A 17,827-nucleotide genomic window follows, 5' to 3' on the forward strand; every position below is an offset into this window, starting at 1 on the left:
GATCAGCCCAAACCGAATTTTAACAAATATATATAAACAAAATGTAAGTTAAAACATTGTAATCATTAATTAGGATTTTTTTTTACACATAGCCTTGATCTATAAAACAAAAGGCCAAAATGTTTTAATGTCATGTCTTAATAATACACCTATCTAATATAACTATATCCATCTATCCATCCATCTATCTATCTATATATCTATCAGTTTTGTATGTATTTATTTGTTGATTTCTCTCCAGATGGGTATCAGATCAGTCCTCCCTCCATCCTCTGACGGGCCAGCCCTCCTCCGTCCCGCCCTCAGCCTGGCTCCGCTCCGGCAGCATCCATCTCTGCACCGGGACACGCATACGAAAAGAGGCTTCCGGATAAATAAATACAAAACTGAAAAGGCGTCAGAACAGCGAGGAAAAAAAACACACACCGGCTGCTGCTGCTGCCCCACATTGTGAAGGCGGTCCGTGATATGCAAAGAGACTCACAGCCGGCTGTCCTTCATTACTCCAACCGGACAGCACGGCGGTGATACTCCGGAGGTCCCGCTCGGCTGTTGAAGTGATGCACCCCGCAGGACCGAGTCACCAGTGAAATGATTTGATCTTCGCTGTGGATACTTGCAGTCGGTGTTGTAGATGATAAGAGGGAGCATGAAGTTTGCGGTCGCGGTGTTGTGGTTCTCCCTTGCTCTCGGGAAGGCTACTATGCAAGGTAAGAAACACATTCAGTCTTTAAACTGTTGAAGCTGCGCTGCTGCCCCGCACCGTAGTAATTGTCCAAACAAAGGGTGAAATGACCTAAGAGGTAAACATATTTGAACCCTGGTGAGGATTTGGGATGCTACAGTGTTGCGCTATCCAAACACATCAAAGTGTCATTATAATAACGGCATAATTGGCCAATGTGCCCCATGCTTCTAAATGAAGAAAAAAAAGGTTTAAGAGAATTTTTTGGAAATTGTATCTGTAAAATATGCCGCATACGTATGATTCTGATGCGATTGCACTTTTAATCTTGTGGCTGGCAGCGAGACAAAATGTTGGGGTCAGGTGAGAGGAGCACATTCATAATTTATTAAAGAATGGCAGCACAGCGCCCCCCTGGGGAGGGGTGGCCGACCATGGCTGTATATCAGCTGCAACAATAAAAACAATGAAATGAATGGGAATACAATTCCCTTACATAATAAAGCTATGACTCAGGTGTGGCTTGTAATGAAAAAGTAAATAATTAAATATTGTGTCATGGTGTTGTTGAGCTACAGAATCAGAAGTGTGTGTGTGTGTGTGTGTGTGTGTGTGTGTGTGTGTGTGTGTGTGTGTGTGTGTGTGTGTGTGTGTGTGTGTGTGTGTGTGTGTGTGTGTGTGTGTGTGTGTGAGCTCACTGTAAGGCATTTACACCACTCTAATCTTGAGATGTGGCTCTTGGCAGCACATGCTGTACATCTCTGTTGTTGTATATGTATGCTGCTTGTGTGTGTGTGTGTGTGTGTGTGTGTGTGTGTGTGTGTGTGTGTGTGTGTGTGTGTGTGTGTGTGTGTGTGTGTGTGTTAGGGATGTGCATCTCCATCACTAAGGCCGATGCGATGCGCATCTCGATACGTTGCCAACGATACGATACATTAACGATACATTTGAAACACCAGGCGGTGCGATACGATACGATTCACCCCTGTTGCGATACAGTTCGATACGATTTGATTCAACATTATGCGATATGGGGCGATACGATGCGATTCAACACGATGCAAAATAATGGTACGACAGAGGATTTTGTTTTATTCCTTATATGCAGCAAATCATAAATTAACAAAAAAGTGCTTTACATATTTGGTTCTCTCTACTAGTACTGCGCATCCCATCATGCTGTTTCTTTTTTTACCTTTTTTACCTTAAACAACTCCAGAGTAGGCCTACAGTACAATTGTATAACAGCTCACAGTTAAACAATTTAAGGATGCATTGCCCAGGATTAACAATGTGCAAATAACAACTACCATAGTGCAATGCCCATACAACTGCCAGCCTGATGTGCTTAATACTCATTCATAGGCTAACTCACCAGTGAGCAGAAAGCAGTGGTTTCTATAGGAACAATAAAGAATACAAATAACCTTTCACAAACAGGTATTTCATAACTGCTTACAATTGTAAGGAAGACATTTAAACTATTATTGGCAGTCACAGGCTGTTGTAAACTAAACACCACTCTCTCTGACATAACACCTCACTGAGTGATTGAACTCATCTGTCTAACTTTCAGGTTTCTCTTTTCAGCCGCAGACCCCATGTCGCCTCTTTATGTGCGTCGCTAAGTTCCTCGTACTACTTGTGTACTTTAAAGCGGCACAGCATCGTTTACAATTTGCGAGCGATTTTTCAAGTTGTCCGTCTTTCTTGAAAAATCCGAAGTGTTGCCAAACGTTTGATTTGTAGGTATTTTTCGGTGCGCTGTGTTTCTCTTTCTCCTCGACTTCCATGTTTGTTGATAACTGAGACTCTCGGCCTCCGTAGTGCGAAGCAAAGATCAAAGATCGTCTCTGCTGAGTGCTGACAGGATGAAAGGTTATTATATGAATTAATCGTTTTTTTACCGATGCAAAGACGCTACAATCGATGCATCGCGAGTTCAACCCAAACTGTAGCCGATGTGCACTCTTTCAACCGGTGCACTCGCATCTTGAACGTTTATGCCGGTGCACCGATGCGAATCGGTGAATCTTAACATCCCTAGTGTGTGTGTGAGAGAGAGAGAGAAAGAGATAACAACTTGATATAAATGATGAATCCACCTCCAGCAACCAATTGGCTGTCCCATTGTCAGTCCACAGTTAGGTTCAAGAGGAATCACATTTTAAACTGACATCAAGCTTCCTGCAATTTATTTATGGGACCCCACTGGAAGTAGGTTGGCGTGCAGTCTCATCTTTGAATTTTAAAGGTACAGTTCACCCAGATATCAAGAAACCTGACATATTTCTCCCTTACTAATAATGTCATGCAGATATCTTGTTTATGTGTCCAGGGTCTTTGTCTCTGACATATTGCTCCCGACTTAATATAGTTGAATGCAAATGATGTCCCTCTAAAGGGGCCAAAAATATCCTGACCAAAAAAGGAACGTGCGTTGGCCAAACCAACATGGCTAACTTACTTCTTTCAATCTTTACAAGGCAGCGCATACCAAATCCACTCCTTCTGTTCTGACCTTCAGTAATAAAATCCCTAATATTTACAAGCAGGCATTTTGAATTTACGGTTGTTAAATTGTCACGCATAAGGCCTTTTCTTTATTATCTATATACCTTGCAAATAACAGTATCTAAAGGGACTATTTCTATGGTTGATAGATAGATAGATAGATCCTTTATCTATCCCACATTGGGAAAACAAATTGTCACAAGCATTTGGTTGGAAAATAGTTTCAACGAAACAGAACACAACACAACACGGCTTAATGTACATGTGTAGGCTGCATACAGTAATACCGCCCACGTGCTGTCATGGGATGCTCACTGTCTTTGACATCAAGTTACTGTGTGTGAGTAGACACGTGTTGACGTGTATGCTCACATACTGTACACTGCATTAAATGCCTCATAGGCGTTATGACTGATGGGGTTAACCATGGTGAAACATCTTGGCTCCCCCAGAGGTACCTTTCCTGTTGCATTGTGGGTACACAAGAGCAGGGCTTCAGACCAGATCGTGAAGTTGCTTCCTTGTCTCTTGCTTTATGATTTAGTCATAATACTTCTCTTAAAAATGTCCACTATTCCAAGCATCACATTAGACGACTGCCAAGAAAAGGAAAGAAGTGAAGCTGTTGTTTATTTGCAGTTCCTTCTCAGTGTTTTTACCAGCAGGAGCATAAAGGGAACAGATGGTACAAGGGACAAGGGGATCACACCACTGCGTCGTCCATGGAGTGCTTTAGATTGAGGAGGACGCAGGGGGTTTGCTTGGACGTTGGGTCACCCCTGTCTCTGTATCCATCATCAACACACTGAAGGCTCTTCTACACACGCACATGCACACGCGCACACAAACACTAATGCATCATAATTTCCCCGCAGAGAATCAGCCCCATCCCCCAGGCCGTCAGGATGTACGTTCTAATCAATACTATACCCTTTACCTCGACTCAATCAACCACACACACACACACACACACACACACACACACACACACACACACACACACACACACACACACACACACACACACACACACACACACACACACACACACACACACACACACACACACACACACACACACAATCAGTCCCCATCTGAAGGAGGGAGCGGGCCCTTGAAGAGGCATCCATCCCTGCGGGGTTTGACTAGTTTGGCTCCTGTGTTTTGTCTTGATGAGGATCTTGAGACAGAGCTGCTTCCTGTAAAGATGGTAGATAGGATTCAGCTGACGGAGTGCACTGTTGGCCCAGGTAAAGCCTTAACAAACTGACTGCTTCACAAGGGATCTGATGCAATGGGAGGTAATCTATCTGAGTCTGAAAAAACGGTGTACTTTAAATTCAGATTGTAACACACCCAAAAGGAAACTGGGAGATTTGAAGACAGCGAATATAAGGGTATATTGGTCTCCATGCACGCAGTATGTGCAGTATCAAGACTCAAAGTGACTCTAAAACATCATGGTAGGAAGTTTTTTTCCTCTAATTTAAAAAGGGAGTATTTCTTGTGAGTGGTATGCATTCAACCGCATGCACATTCAACCATATAAAAAAGAAAATCTTGATTAATATTTTAAACAGCCAAAGCAGGCTCCTCTAGTCATTGTCCACAACCTTGAAATGAGCAAGTACAGAGTAAAAGGAAAAAAGATGGGTTTGGTTGCAATAACATGCAACGTTGCTTGTATGGTAATATTTCGGCCACAAAAGGTACTTTTCTATCAACTGGTAAAAAATGATCTGTTTTTGTATATTGCAATATTTTAATTAACTATGAGAACAAAACTAAAACTGTAAAAAAGAAAATCTAAAATAAGAACTATGATGGCATGTGTGACATTTTGTGTATATGCATACAAAATGATAATGTGAAAGACAGGTGAATGGACAAACATTTTCGGACTCAATTGACAAAGAATTTACCAAAACATAACATTATTTGAATCAAAATCATGTGCATGTGCAAGATATTCTAAGTTAAAATGCAACCCTTTTGCAAGTTGCATTCACTAAACTCCACAGATAATGATGCACGCTTTCTTTTCCCGTTCTTGATACTGAATGTGCATATTAAATGACAGAGATATCATGTTTGAATCAGCCCTGAATTAACCAAATCGTGAGCTATAGCAGAATATAGTGTATCAGGTTGTATATGTAGCTTTCCGATGAGATGGAATGCCTTGCACAGTACACCACCTTGTGTGAAGTTTTAAGCCAACATGGGAATTTGGTTTCTCCCTGCTATCTGTTTGCTGTCTCTTCTCATTCCCCTTGCCCCACTTAACTTCTCCTTCTGTACCAACCTCTACCCTGCCCTCTCGTTCTGTCTCTCTCAGACACTGAAGGGAATTGCTCCGGGTCACTCTGTCTCACTCCTTCCCTTATCAGCTCTCTCCATTCCTCTGCTCCATTCCCCTTGTTTGAGAGGCTGTTGATTCAAAGTTCTCTGTTCTGTCTATCAGCTACTGCCTCTTTTTGCACCACAGGCGGTGCCAAATGTTTTCCTGTTATGCATTCAAAAGGCTGAGAGAGTGACTGAGGGTGGCTCTGTTCTGCAGCTCGAGTATAAATACCACAAAATGCTCTGAGCGTCCAGCAAATGCCGCTGTCATCTGCATCTTGCAGAGCGAGTTACAATGAGTAACAGGGAAGAGGTTCAGTGTCTTGCTCAAGGACAATTCGTTAGGAGCTCATGATGAGGATTTTGGGTGTTGGTAGAATCAAGTATGCAAAGTTTAAACAACGGTGGAGTCTAGTAGCAGTCTGTATATTTCCAACTGAACTACAGTTGTTTTCAGTAGTTTTCTACCTAAGAGATCAGATATCTTCAAGCTGTCTGCACTTCAACGTGTGGCTGATGAAGTAAAAACAATGTTTCCTCATCGCACTGTATCCTGCCTGGCAAAAGCGTCACTCTTTCGCTGACTATTATGTCACGTGCCTGGCTGCACATGGCGCTCACATCCCCTGCTCGTCTCCCCTGGCAATTGTTATGTCTGAGGTGATCATATCAGCGTGATCATTCTGTCAGCCTTGGGAGCTTAGATGCATTTGCTCGGCCATGACCAGCTGTCAGTCCAGGGTTGGCGGTGTGTGTGTGTGTTTTTCCTCCTCTTGCTTTTGGGACTCATGGGAGGTGGTTCACTGTGTTCATGCACGACTGTGCCCCTGTATGTACTTAAACCTGTGGAAGATGGTGAATTTAATGCATACGTCTGTAAGTGAATATTAATATTACAAGCATGCAAAGCTAACGAGCCATATGTTTAGGGCTGAAACACTAACTTTCATTATTGATTAAAGGGGCCATATTTTGCTTTTGAGAATGATCCCTTTCCTGTAGTGTGTTCTATAGGTTTTTGTGCATGTAAATTGTCGGGAAAGACTAAAATCCCAAAGTTCCCTCCAGAAGGAGTTTCTCTCCCACACACTCCCAACCTGCCTCTTGGACTCCTTTGTTTATTTCCGTAATATAATGACATCACTATGTAACACTTGCGCTTCATATAGAGTGGTGCAGTGACGAGTCCTAAAACCCGGAAGTGAGTTAGCCTTACGCCGAACACGTAAACAACTAAGTTTGTTTGCCCTGTTCTGCTTGAAAGCAAGTACCTGCGCTCTTGCAAACTGTTAAAACAAAAGCTTCAACTTGTACAATGTTGAATCTGTATTTTTGAATATCAATCTTAAGTTGGCGTGACGGTGAAGCATCGACCCTGCTGTAGTTCGTTTATAGCATAACGTTAGCATTTTGCTTCTGGCGATTAGATTTATGATTATAAAATTATAAAAGTAGGGTAGACATGTGGAGATTATCCGGCTGAACAAAACGTGCATTTATCAAACAGGTTTGTTTTCCACAGACCTTATTTCGAGCTATTTTCCAAAATCCTATGGAGAAATCCCATTGCTCTTTTGTCGAGGGAACCCATGCGCAGCTTACTTCCGGGTAAATACGTCATCCCTGCACCACTCTATTGGCTGGTGCTCTTACAGTGTACTTGCTAGGCTAAGGGGTGGGACATATTTACTGTAAGTGGTTGACCAATCACAACAGAGCTGGTCAGCTAACCAATTTCCAGATGTAAAAAAAGGTACTGCAGCACAGGCAGTATTAGAAAAATATAGCACTTTTTGAACATTAAAGTATGTAAACAGGTCAAAGTAGAGGCACAACATACAAATATGAACATGAAATTATGTATAATAGGGCTCCTTTAATGTGATGTTTTTGTATTAGTCAAATGATTTACTTCAGAAAATGGAGAAAAAGTTGCCAAGAGTCCAGAGTATTCTCAGATGAATTTTCTTTGTTGATATTTATTGGCATTTCTCTAGGGATGGCAATGTTGGTTAGTTAATTGACATGTATACAGGGGTGTCTAGTGTAAGGGTCAACCTAGCTGCACAATATATGGTCAACCTTAAAGGTCAGTCTAACTTAATGCTACGTTGTCACAATTTGTATGACTCGGTTTTGACTTGAAGAACCATCTGGAATATTTCCATGGTTGATCGTTACATCCTTACTTTATTCTCGTGAATACAAAATCATTTTCTCTCCTAAACTTGTTTCCTTTCTATCTTGTCCTCAACTTTCATTTTCCATTTGCTCTTTCCAGCTGAGGAAGATTTTGTATCGCTGGCCGAGTTGGAGGATTCCTTGTTGAGGAACCTTTTCAGGGGTTATCAGAAGTGGGTCCGGCCTGTCCATAATGCCAACGACACCATCACCGTGTGCTTTGGACTGAAGATCTCACAGCTGGTGGATGTGGTAATAAAACAATACTCAGATACAAAAACACACAGAACGTTGTTAAGCAAGGCTCTAACAAGCTCCATGCTAATGTCCTGTTCAACTGCATAACCCTGGTCAAATAATGTTGTTATTAAATTTAGGTCCATCTTTGAAGCCGATTTATGATATTGTGGTTCCTGTAATAATAAACAATACAATTTGTTATAGAGGTCCGATCTATTAAAAAGGTACATAGACAGGGGTGCACATAACTGGTACGCAGGTACGCATGCGCGGCAACAATCTGAAATGCGTACCGTCACTTGTGTCACAAAGCGCATTTGCGTACCGACGTAAATGTGAAGCTTTTCCAGAAGGCGGTTAGATCACCGGACGACAGAGTCGCTCTCCGTGTGCACAGACAGGGCTGCTGTTAACGTACAGCAGCACTGCGCTAAAACAGCTGATCACAACGTTCACACGCTCCGCGGTCACGAAGCTCTGTACTCCACTACCCCCCCCCCCCCCCCGTTGATAATCGCGAAGCGCTGTACTCCACTACCACCCCCCCCCCGGTTCGGTTGACAATCGCCAGAAGTTGGAGTACCAAACACTGACTCCAGGCACTCATCTGAGTACCTCACTGAGAAAGTTGTGTGCACCCCTGTACTTAGAGCTTCGCAAAGGGAAAACATTTAATAAACTGCCAAAAATTGAAATGAAATGTAGGGCAAAATAGTAACGGTAAGATAAACAGGTTGAGCTTTCTCGTGAGGTATATTTTTAGAAGAGACTTAAATAAAGACACTGACTCAGACAGCCTTACTTCCTCGGGCACCTCATGCCTCAGGGACAGTCTTTCCACTTAGGTTAAGTCCCCTGTCCAAAGATCTCAAACTACAGGTTCATAAGGAAGGTCTTATATCTAAACTGGTCTAAAAAGCTTAGAGTGGAGAAAGACATTTCCCTGTGAGGGATTAATAAAGTATGTCTTCTTCTTCTTCTTTACAGACAACTGTTAAAAGGTCAGAAACAGGTGTAATGGGATCACATTACACCTGTGTCTGACCTTTAGCATCTACACCTGTGTAAAAGCCTATAGCAGCGGATTTCTGCATAATCTACAGGGATTTCAATTCAAATCTTTTTTGACCAAGACAGAAAATAACAGCTGTCTCTGAATTTTGTTAAAGTTAAAAAAAAACATTCTGTTAGATGGGAGAGAAAGTATGAATGAATGAAACATTATTAAGTCATTTCTGGCATTAATTCAACAAAACATATATCATTTGTTTTTATTTATGTGGTGATTTCAAATCAACAGACTTGGATTTGAACATCAACATATTATTTGTATGCAGCTTGGGAGCTTGCTTTGCATTTTTAGTTGTATTGGCAAAGGCAGAATGGAAAATGGGAAATTAATCAAATCAGGCTGACCTTTTGAAAAGCCAATCTAGAAATTAGATGTTAGCCAGGCCGAGAAACAAAACAGAAGGCTGAGGACATGACCTCATTGTCCTGGAGAATAGCTCTGGCTCTGCCCATATCATACATGATGTATCATATTAATATTAGATAGATATGGGTATTTTAAATTGTCTCACCCTGAGCGCCTTGGAGAAAAATAGAACCATACATATACTGTAAAGGCACTAGTGTACAGGGAAAAGGTGCAAACGCGATACAACAGGCCCTCGACACAAATGTGCTAGAGAAACACTACAAAACTGTGCATATGTTGTCAAGTTGGTGAAGATTTCTCCTCATTTGCATGTGATTTCTTTATTTATATCATTTTTGAAACTGCAGGTCGTTTCTCCTAATGGAAATGTTATTGGTCGCTGTTACGCATTCGCACCTGTCGGCCACCATGCAATGCTTCTGGGAGACCAACGCAACAAAGGGTCTTAAGCTGTGTGTACATGTTAAGAAAGCTCTCTGCAGAAATGAAAATGGCCTTCTATAAAGGCTTTTTAGGATAGCTGAGTTATGTTTTGCAAAAAGAGAGGAAAGCAAGCAAATAAAGTACGAAGGAGAGGAGTAGTGAAACTTACCTCAGACGCTTAAGAATATAGGGTTAGGGTTAGGTTTACAAGAAGGACACGTGATTATTTATTGTTAAGAAGATAGGAGCGTACCTAAAAGGTATGGGTGGCATGCAAGGCGTTTGGAGTCTAAGAAATGGAAAGGGAAGGCTCTTAGGGAGGTCATCTGAGGAACTGTGCTACGGGAGATACACTGAGAACAGAGTGAGGATAAATTAAGAGGAGGGAAAGGACCTAAGGGATTTAAAGGGGCAAAGATGGGAAGAGAGTATAAAAAGAAGACTAAAAGGTTAAAAGTGAGGTCCAACGTGGTCTTTCATAGCAGCTGAGGAAGTAATGAGGCCATCAGGCTGAGAGGAACCAGATCCCATTTATTATTTACACAAGGACACACACACACGCTCTCACAATTCCACAGAGACATTTGTTTTACTACATTAGCTTTTGATGCCTGTACTTCTGCCATACAGAATTAACATTTAGAAGAGTGCCATCTCGTGTTATTTTAGCAGAGTTACTGTGATTTAGAAAAAACTAAATACGTCAGATCAATCTTTGCTTAGAAAAGATGCAATCAGGTTTTCCTCAGCTCCTCTCGAGAGCAGACAAACCACACAATCTATTCCATAGATTTTCTCTCTACGGCAAGTCTTCTCCTACAGAGCTGACATTAAAACCCTTCTGACTTACAGCAGGGTATTACTTTCTTATTCCTCCTCCTCTTACTTCTCTCCATGCTTCTATCTTTTGCTATTGTCGTCTGTACTTTGTATGAAATGATGCAGCATTAGCTTTATTGCCAGTCATTTTGGTCGATGACGAGTAACGTGTGATTCTCTCCCTCATTACCTTCTAGATTCACCCTGAAGCAATGCACTTAACCCTCCGAGCTGTTCTGCTGTTCTTTCTAAGTGGCAAGCAAAAGAAGCAATTCATTCTTTTTGAAAAAAATAACTCGTTTTTTGTTTTCATCCCACTCAGCTTTTTGTCTCCAGCTTCTGGTTTGCTCCTTAGCTCCTCATTAGCCTTTCTTATCGTAAACACCACTGAGACGTTTAAACAGTGAACTAAACTTCCTCCTTATCTCTCTACAGGACGAAAAGAACCAAGCGATGACTACAAATGTCTGGCTCTGGCAGGTAAAAATAGCCGTTACTATTTACAAATGCTTGTTTATTCAATTGAAGGGTGCCATTTTGACATCTGGGGTTTCTTAAAGTGAATTACCTTCTTAAAGTTAATGTATATTGTCACTTATAATGGTCTATGACTTTTCTTGCAGACAATTCAAGTAGAGCTTACATACTTTCAATGATACTGAATACTTGCATTCAAACTGCTAAATTGAAATGTAGTACTCCAAAAAGTAGTACATGTGATTAATCAAGTGATCACTTGATCTTAAATGTGTTCAATGTTCACCTGTGTAGGAGTAGGTGATACAGGATTCTTTTATTTTATTCTGATTTTACTTTCATTCCTATTTTCTTTTTGGCATTTTTGCAAGCAATTCTTAGTTGTTTGATAATTACAGGCCCCTGGTTCATAAATAGATTTAATCAAAATATAACAATTAAGAGCATCGTCAAAATAGAGTATGTAATAGAGAATAAAGTGTGAATATAGTTGTAACTTTATCTGCTTCTTTTAGCTGCTAAAATTATACATTTATGTTATAAGATTTTGAATAAAAGACACACATGGGCCTTGAAAGACAAATGTACACTGAAATATAAAGACCTTTGGCTTTGTACGTAGTCCCGTCCCTGTCCTTGTTCCAAGATGCACTTAAAGCATTTTCAAGCTAAGTCTTGTGTCTTATCGTGTTACTTATCAAGCTGTGTTTTTATTTTTATTAAAGGAGTGGGTAGACGTGAAGCTGAAGTGGAACCCAGATGACTATGGAGGTATCACCTCCATCAGAGTGCCCTCAGAGACTATATGGCTGCCTGACATCGTCCTGTATGAAAAGTGAGTTATGCAGCACACATCAGTAGCACAGTCCGATGCCTGATAACTCTGAGGCACATGTATGTTCCCTTCTAATAGCTTTCTTCCTCCCATACTTTGCCTTTCATGAAGGAATTCTTCAACCTTAAAATAATAATTTCATTTCAATAATATATCTGTAACTCATCACTTACTATCCTGAATTTCTGAAGAATCTTTATTTTTGTCGATCACCTCCACTAAATAAATAAAATCAATATTCAGTCCTGCTCACTACTTCCCGATCCATGCATTTTTTTTTTTTTAAACCTACCTATTTAAAACATAAACACTCTCACGCTTTAGCAGCCATGCTACACAGAAGTGTTTTTAATAGTAAAGTCGCAGTGAAAAATGCATGTGTTGGGAAAGTAGTGAGCATGCAACTGGAAACATCTATTCTTGGGTTTTCTTGCACGAGGTTGTGTGTGAGTGTGTAAACGGATGTTTTGTAAAAGTGTTTATCACTAATGGATGTAGTTGTGGCTTTTGTCTGTTTGGATTTGTGTATTGTATCTTGTGGTCATGGGGCTGTGTTTGTATATTTTGTTGTTCATCCATTATGAGAAACTCCTGGAGCATTATTATTGTGTATTGTGGGAGGTTCATTTTTAAGTGCGTGTATATTTGGTTGATATTTATGTATAGTGCTGTAAGATTATGAAGTGTTGGTCTATTGGGAGTAAATGTGTCATAATTGTTTGGAAATGCATGTGTCTATAATAAGAAGATGAATCCACGAGGATGTCAACAATCCTGTGGGAGCCATCAGGGAAGCAGTATGATGAGAGTCAGGCAGGACCGCAGAGACAGGTTCAGCCACGACTCCAAATCCAGGACTCAGGATCCAGGACTCAGGATCCAGGACCACAGCAACAGGCACACCTTTACCACCTTAAATGTACCCCTTTTTTTTCTCTCCTTCTCCCAGTGCGGACGGTCGCTTTGAAGGTTCCCTCATGACCAAAGCCATCGTGCGTTGGGATGGCACCATAACATGGACTCCACCGGCCAGCTACAAGTCCTCTTGCACCATGGACGTCACCTTCTTCCCATTTGACCGACAGAACTGCTCCATGAAGTTCGGATCCTGGACTTACGATGGGAACATGGTGGACCTGGTCCTGGTGGATCACTATGTGGACCGGAAAGACTTCTTTGATAACGGCGAGTGGCAGATCCTCAACGCCACGGGACAAAGGGGAAGCAGGAGGGATGAGATGTACTGGTACCCATTTCTCACTTACTCCTTCATCCTCAAGAGATTGCCTCTGTTCTACACCCTCTTCCTCATCATCCCATGCCTCGGCCTCTCCTTCCTGACCGTGCTGGTGTTTTATTTGCCATCAGACGAAGGAGAGAAACTGTCACTCTCCACATCAGTGCTGGTGTCGCTCACTGTGTTCCTCCTGGTCATAGAGGAAATCATCCCGTCTTCCTCAAAGGTGGGTTTCCTAAGGGGGGAGTTTCCATTGAGCAGTCCGTTTTAAAGCTATCTGACTTTTTCCTGGGTCTAGTTATCCTAATTGTCATCTTAATTGCAGAATGCCCAGATTACAACCACCAGGCTCTGAATTTCCTATAGCTTAACTGCAGATACAACAGTACAAGGGCAAAGTCTTCAGAGCTCCAAAAGACAATGACTCTCCAAAATCACAAAAATTCAGTCGACTAACAAAGCTTGACCACTATCTTGCATTGTGTGTAGTTCCCTTGTGGGTTTAAATGTATTTGTGGTTCCAAGAAGGTGAAGCCTATTGACTGGTGATCTCCTGACTTCTTCCGCTAGTTTCATCATACTTTTGACATGTATGTAAAAGAGTGAGATATCATGACCACCATTGGATAAATTGCTGTGAAATCTTGAAAATATGAACTAGTAAACATCACCATGCTAACTGATTAGTATCACAAATGTAAGCATTTAGCCCAAAGCACCAATGTGCTAAATCAATAACATCACAACAAATGGTGGAATGCCTCTTTAAGGAGCAGTGTAATCTCTTGATATGGTAAAATAAAATAAACATATTATTTAATAATAACCCTCAACTGATTTGACCATCTCCAGGTGATCCCACTGATCGGTGAATACCTGCTGTTCATCATGATCTTCGTCACTTTTTCCATCATCGTCACCGTCTTTGTCATCAACGTCCACCACCGTTCTTCAACTACTTACCACCCCATGGCCCCCTGGGTAAAGAGCCTCTTTCTTCAGAGATTGCCTAGACTGCTGTGTATGAGGGGGCACACTGACAGGTAATGTGGGTTTGACAATTTGGGAAAAGATTTCCTACACTGATAGAAGATGGTCAAAGCTTAGCATAACGATTGGAGACAGGGTAACAGCTAGCCTAAGCAGTTGCCAGGCAATTACCCCCGGACATTACTAGTTCTCACCAGTCACTGCCCTTGAGGTATGGCAAATTGACGTTTTATACACACGCTTTTAAAGTGCTGAATAAAAGGCAGATATTGTTACCTCTGGATAAAGCCAGGCTAAAATGTCCTCCTATTTCCAGTCTTTATGCTAAGCTAAGCTACCAGTCTCCTGAGTATAGTTTAATATTTCGTGTAAAGACATGACAGCAATATTGACTTTCTCATCCAACTCGCAACAGGAAAGCAAATGAGTCCCTTACCAAAAATGTCCTTTTGATATCTATCAAAACATAAGAAGACAAATATGTAAAATGAATAAAACATGTGGTGTCCATTATCCTCAGATACCACTTTCCAGATATGGAGATGCATAGCCCGGAGCCGAAGCCCCGCAAAGGTGCGGGGAAGAAGGGGGCTCCCGGCCAGCAGAGGGGCCCCCCCGCCGCGAAGGAGGACGACAACCAAGCCTGGCTGGCCATGCTGGAGAAAGCCACAAATTCAGTACGCTACATCAGCCGTCACATCAAAAAGGAGCACTTCATACGAGAGGTGAGTGGGCAGACATGAGATGAAATGTGTACAGCTCATTGTTTTTTAAAGATATAATAGATAGAGATGTTTCTGCATTAAAATGTCTAGAAAGGACTAGACCTATGTTATATGTTCGTGTACTTACATTATCCCAAATGCTTCCAACAGTTTTTAATAATGAGGAATCTGTTTTCTTAATCAACGAGACGGCCCTTTTTATTTGTCTGGCTCTAACACCAAGGTTTCTCCTTACAACATATGAGCTATATGATGTCTGCCAGGAGTCATACATTGACTGTTTCAAACCACATTATTTTGATGCATGTTTTAGATTTTGTTAATTATAACTGCATGTTTGAACTACATTAAAGGTAGGGTAAGTAAGTTTGAGAAACCGGCTCGAGATACACTTTTTGTTATATTCCATGGAATGCTCTTAACATCCCGATAGCAATGAATATCTTAAGTGCTTTGACAAAAAATCCATTAAAAAAATGTCATCTGTGGAAGCCGTAGTACTGTAAAAAGTACGACCAATCATTTTAGCCGGCCCGGCTAAAATAACTGGATGGCCTACCTGCCTGTCAGCCTTCCATCTGTGCACAAACTTATCTCGTGCCCTCATTGGTTATGTGCGCGTTCGTGTGTGTTGGAGGAGGGGCTCTGTAAGGAAGTGGCAGATTTTCTCCGGTTGTGTATTTTCAAATTCTAGCGATCTCGAGCTGGTTTCTCAAACTTACCTACCCTACCTTTAAGGATTTTAGTCATTACAATCTGGAATTTAAGTTATTAGTGACACAAGATCAACAAATGTTAGCTACAGATCAGAGAAACATTTTTAACATGAAACTGCTATATTCAGTGCTTTACCAAGTTTTACTTACCAAATCTGTGTGTTTTGGAGGATAAAAAGCTAGTGCTCCCCTTTTGATCAAAACCTCTTCAAATTCATGATCAAAGAAACAAGCCAGGCATACATTAGCAGCAGCTAGGCTAACAGCTAGGCTCCAACGGTCGGAGAAATATTTTTTTTTACATTGAAAACAGCTTTTTTTCAGGGTTTTTACCAGAGTTAATCCCCTGGTCCGTTTGCTTTGGGATCCTGAGTAAGCAGACTGCTATGGTGGTAAAGACAAAACCCCCTATGACCCCACACTGATTCACCTCACTTCAACAAACTCTATATTTTGTTAATGTTCAAATGGAGAGAGACTGGTTGGTTGCAAAACATTACATATGTTGTGCTTAAGGAGATCTAACTTGCTGTATAACTGCTAAACAAATGACACAAAGTACTTTGTGTTAGCAATGTTTCCAAAATGCTTGAGGCTGACACAGATTCACACCTGAGAACCTTTCTTTTTTTGTCTCTCTCTTGTTGTCTATGTTTGTTCTTCTGCCTCATATAGGTTGTTCAAGACTGGAAGTTTGTGGCTCAGGTGTTGGACAGGATTTTCCTGTGGGCCTTCCTTACAGTGGCAATACTAGGAACTGTCCTAATCTTCACCCCCGCTCTGCAGATGTACTACAGCACACCATGATAAACATACACAACCTGAAAACCCTCCTACTGCTCGTTCTTTTTCCAATTTGTCTTGTCTGTATTTTATTGATGCAACTCAATAAAACATTCACACTGTATATTTTTCTTTTTGTAGAAACAAGCTCGAGCTGCACACGTTGACCTCCCTGCAGTGCGTTTTGCAGCCTGTAATGACTACTGCAGACTGTTGTTATCTAAATGTAACTTGTCAATTAATGTAAGGTGCATGCACAGAGTGCAGAGGAACGAAAGCAATAAGCAGGTTAAAGTAGCGTGTATAATTTAAATATCCATGTTTGTATAACTGTGACATTGTAATCATACATGCAACAACATGCACAATATCACTTCATTAATAATGCATTGTTTTTTTGTGTTACATTTACCATGTTGTTCTACCAGCTGTGAGTGCTGTTTAGACGATGACAATAAAAATAAATGTACAACATCAATTTTCCAGTCATGTTTTAACCTAAGGCAAATTGGGCAATCACCCTGGAGAGATCTTACGGGTTTATGCCATGCAATTTATTTTGTTTAAAATTGAAATGTACAATGCCCATGTGTTGTATAGATTGGCAATAGACATTTTCTCCAATATAATGAAACTAGAAGGCATTCTGCTCGTGTTACTCAAAGCTGAGTAAAAACAAAGAAATCAGTTGAAAAACTCAACAGCAATATCTCTTTGTAAAAATCATAACCCATTCACCAAAGATAACCCACAGACATTGTTATGAGCAATTTCATTTTGGAAATATATATTTTCTTCTGTGGGAACTACACCCCCAAACGTATCACCATGCAGAAAAAAGGGTGCAAAAAAATAAGTTCCAACATATTTGAGAGAAGGCAGTCATCTTTATGGCTGATGGCTCACACCAAACAATATAATAAAAAGGTCAAAGGAAAAAAGGAGCATTTTTAATTATGGGATTGAAACTGTTTCTTTGAATATACGGACCATCGGATGTGGTCCCATGGTGCATTTTTTCTAAAGGAAATTGGCCCAACTATTTGCTAATGTTTAAAAAGGAACGTGAAAAAACATGAGTCAATAGGGAACCCACATTCTATATGTATCTGGCGCTGGTATGTTGAGTTTTTGGCTGTAATGACACTGTATCACCACTAAATGGCAGCATTGCTACAGAATCCACAGCGTGCCTCACAACCTGCTTGAGAGACATTATAATGGGTATGAAAACTATTTTATATATGGAGTATAGAGCACATACATAAGAAGCTAACACATAACCTATTGGGATGCCTTGATGACACAGGTTAATATCTCGACAATTTGACATTTTGTGGCCATGTTGTAAAACTATATGATGTGTCCTCATTCACAGCATCACATCAAATGTGTAACTATGGGAGAAGGTTGCAATC

General features: G+C 40.9%; 1 protein-coding gene across 2 annotated transcripts; it reads left to right on the forward strand.

Moving 5' to 3' along the window:
- Positions 1-325: 325 nt before the first annotated feature.
- chrnb3a (cholinergic receptor nicotinic beta 3 subunit a) lies at positions 326-16,859 on the forward strand. Of its 2 annotated transcripts, XM_034131414.1 has the most exons (8): positions 326-710; positions 7,824-7,975; positions 11,082-11,126; positions 11,849-11,958; positions 12,908-13,421; positions 14,048-14,238; positions 14,706-14,910; positions 16,302-16,859. In XM_034131414.1, exons 1-8 carry the CDS (start codon positions 635-637, stop codon positions 16,431-16,433), a joined length of 1,425 nt encoding a protein of 474 aa, XP_033987305.1. In that variant the 5' UTR covers positions 326-634; the 3' UTR covers positions 16,434-16,859. The 2 variants fall into 2 exon arrangements, with proteins under 2 accessions (XP_033987305.1, XP_033987314.1); XM_034131423.1 differs by lacking the exon at positions 7,824-7,975 and having other exon boundaries at positions 652-710.
- The last annotated feature ends 968 nt before the right edge of the window (positions 16,860-17,827 follow it).

This window comes from Trematomus bernacchii, unplaced genomic scaffold, assembly GCF_902827165.1.
Source record: "Trematomus bernacchii unplaced genomic scaffold, fTreBer1.1, whole genome shotgun sequence".
In the NCBI taxonomy this organism is placed as follows: domain Eukaryota; kingdom Metazoa; phylum Chordata; class Actinopteri; order Perciformes; family Nototheniidae; genus Trematomus; species Trematomus bernacchii.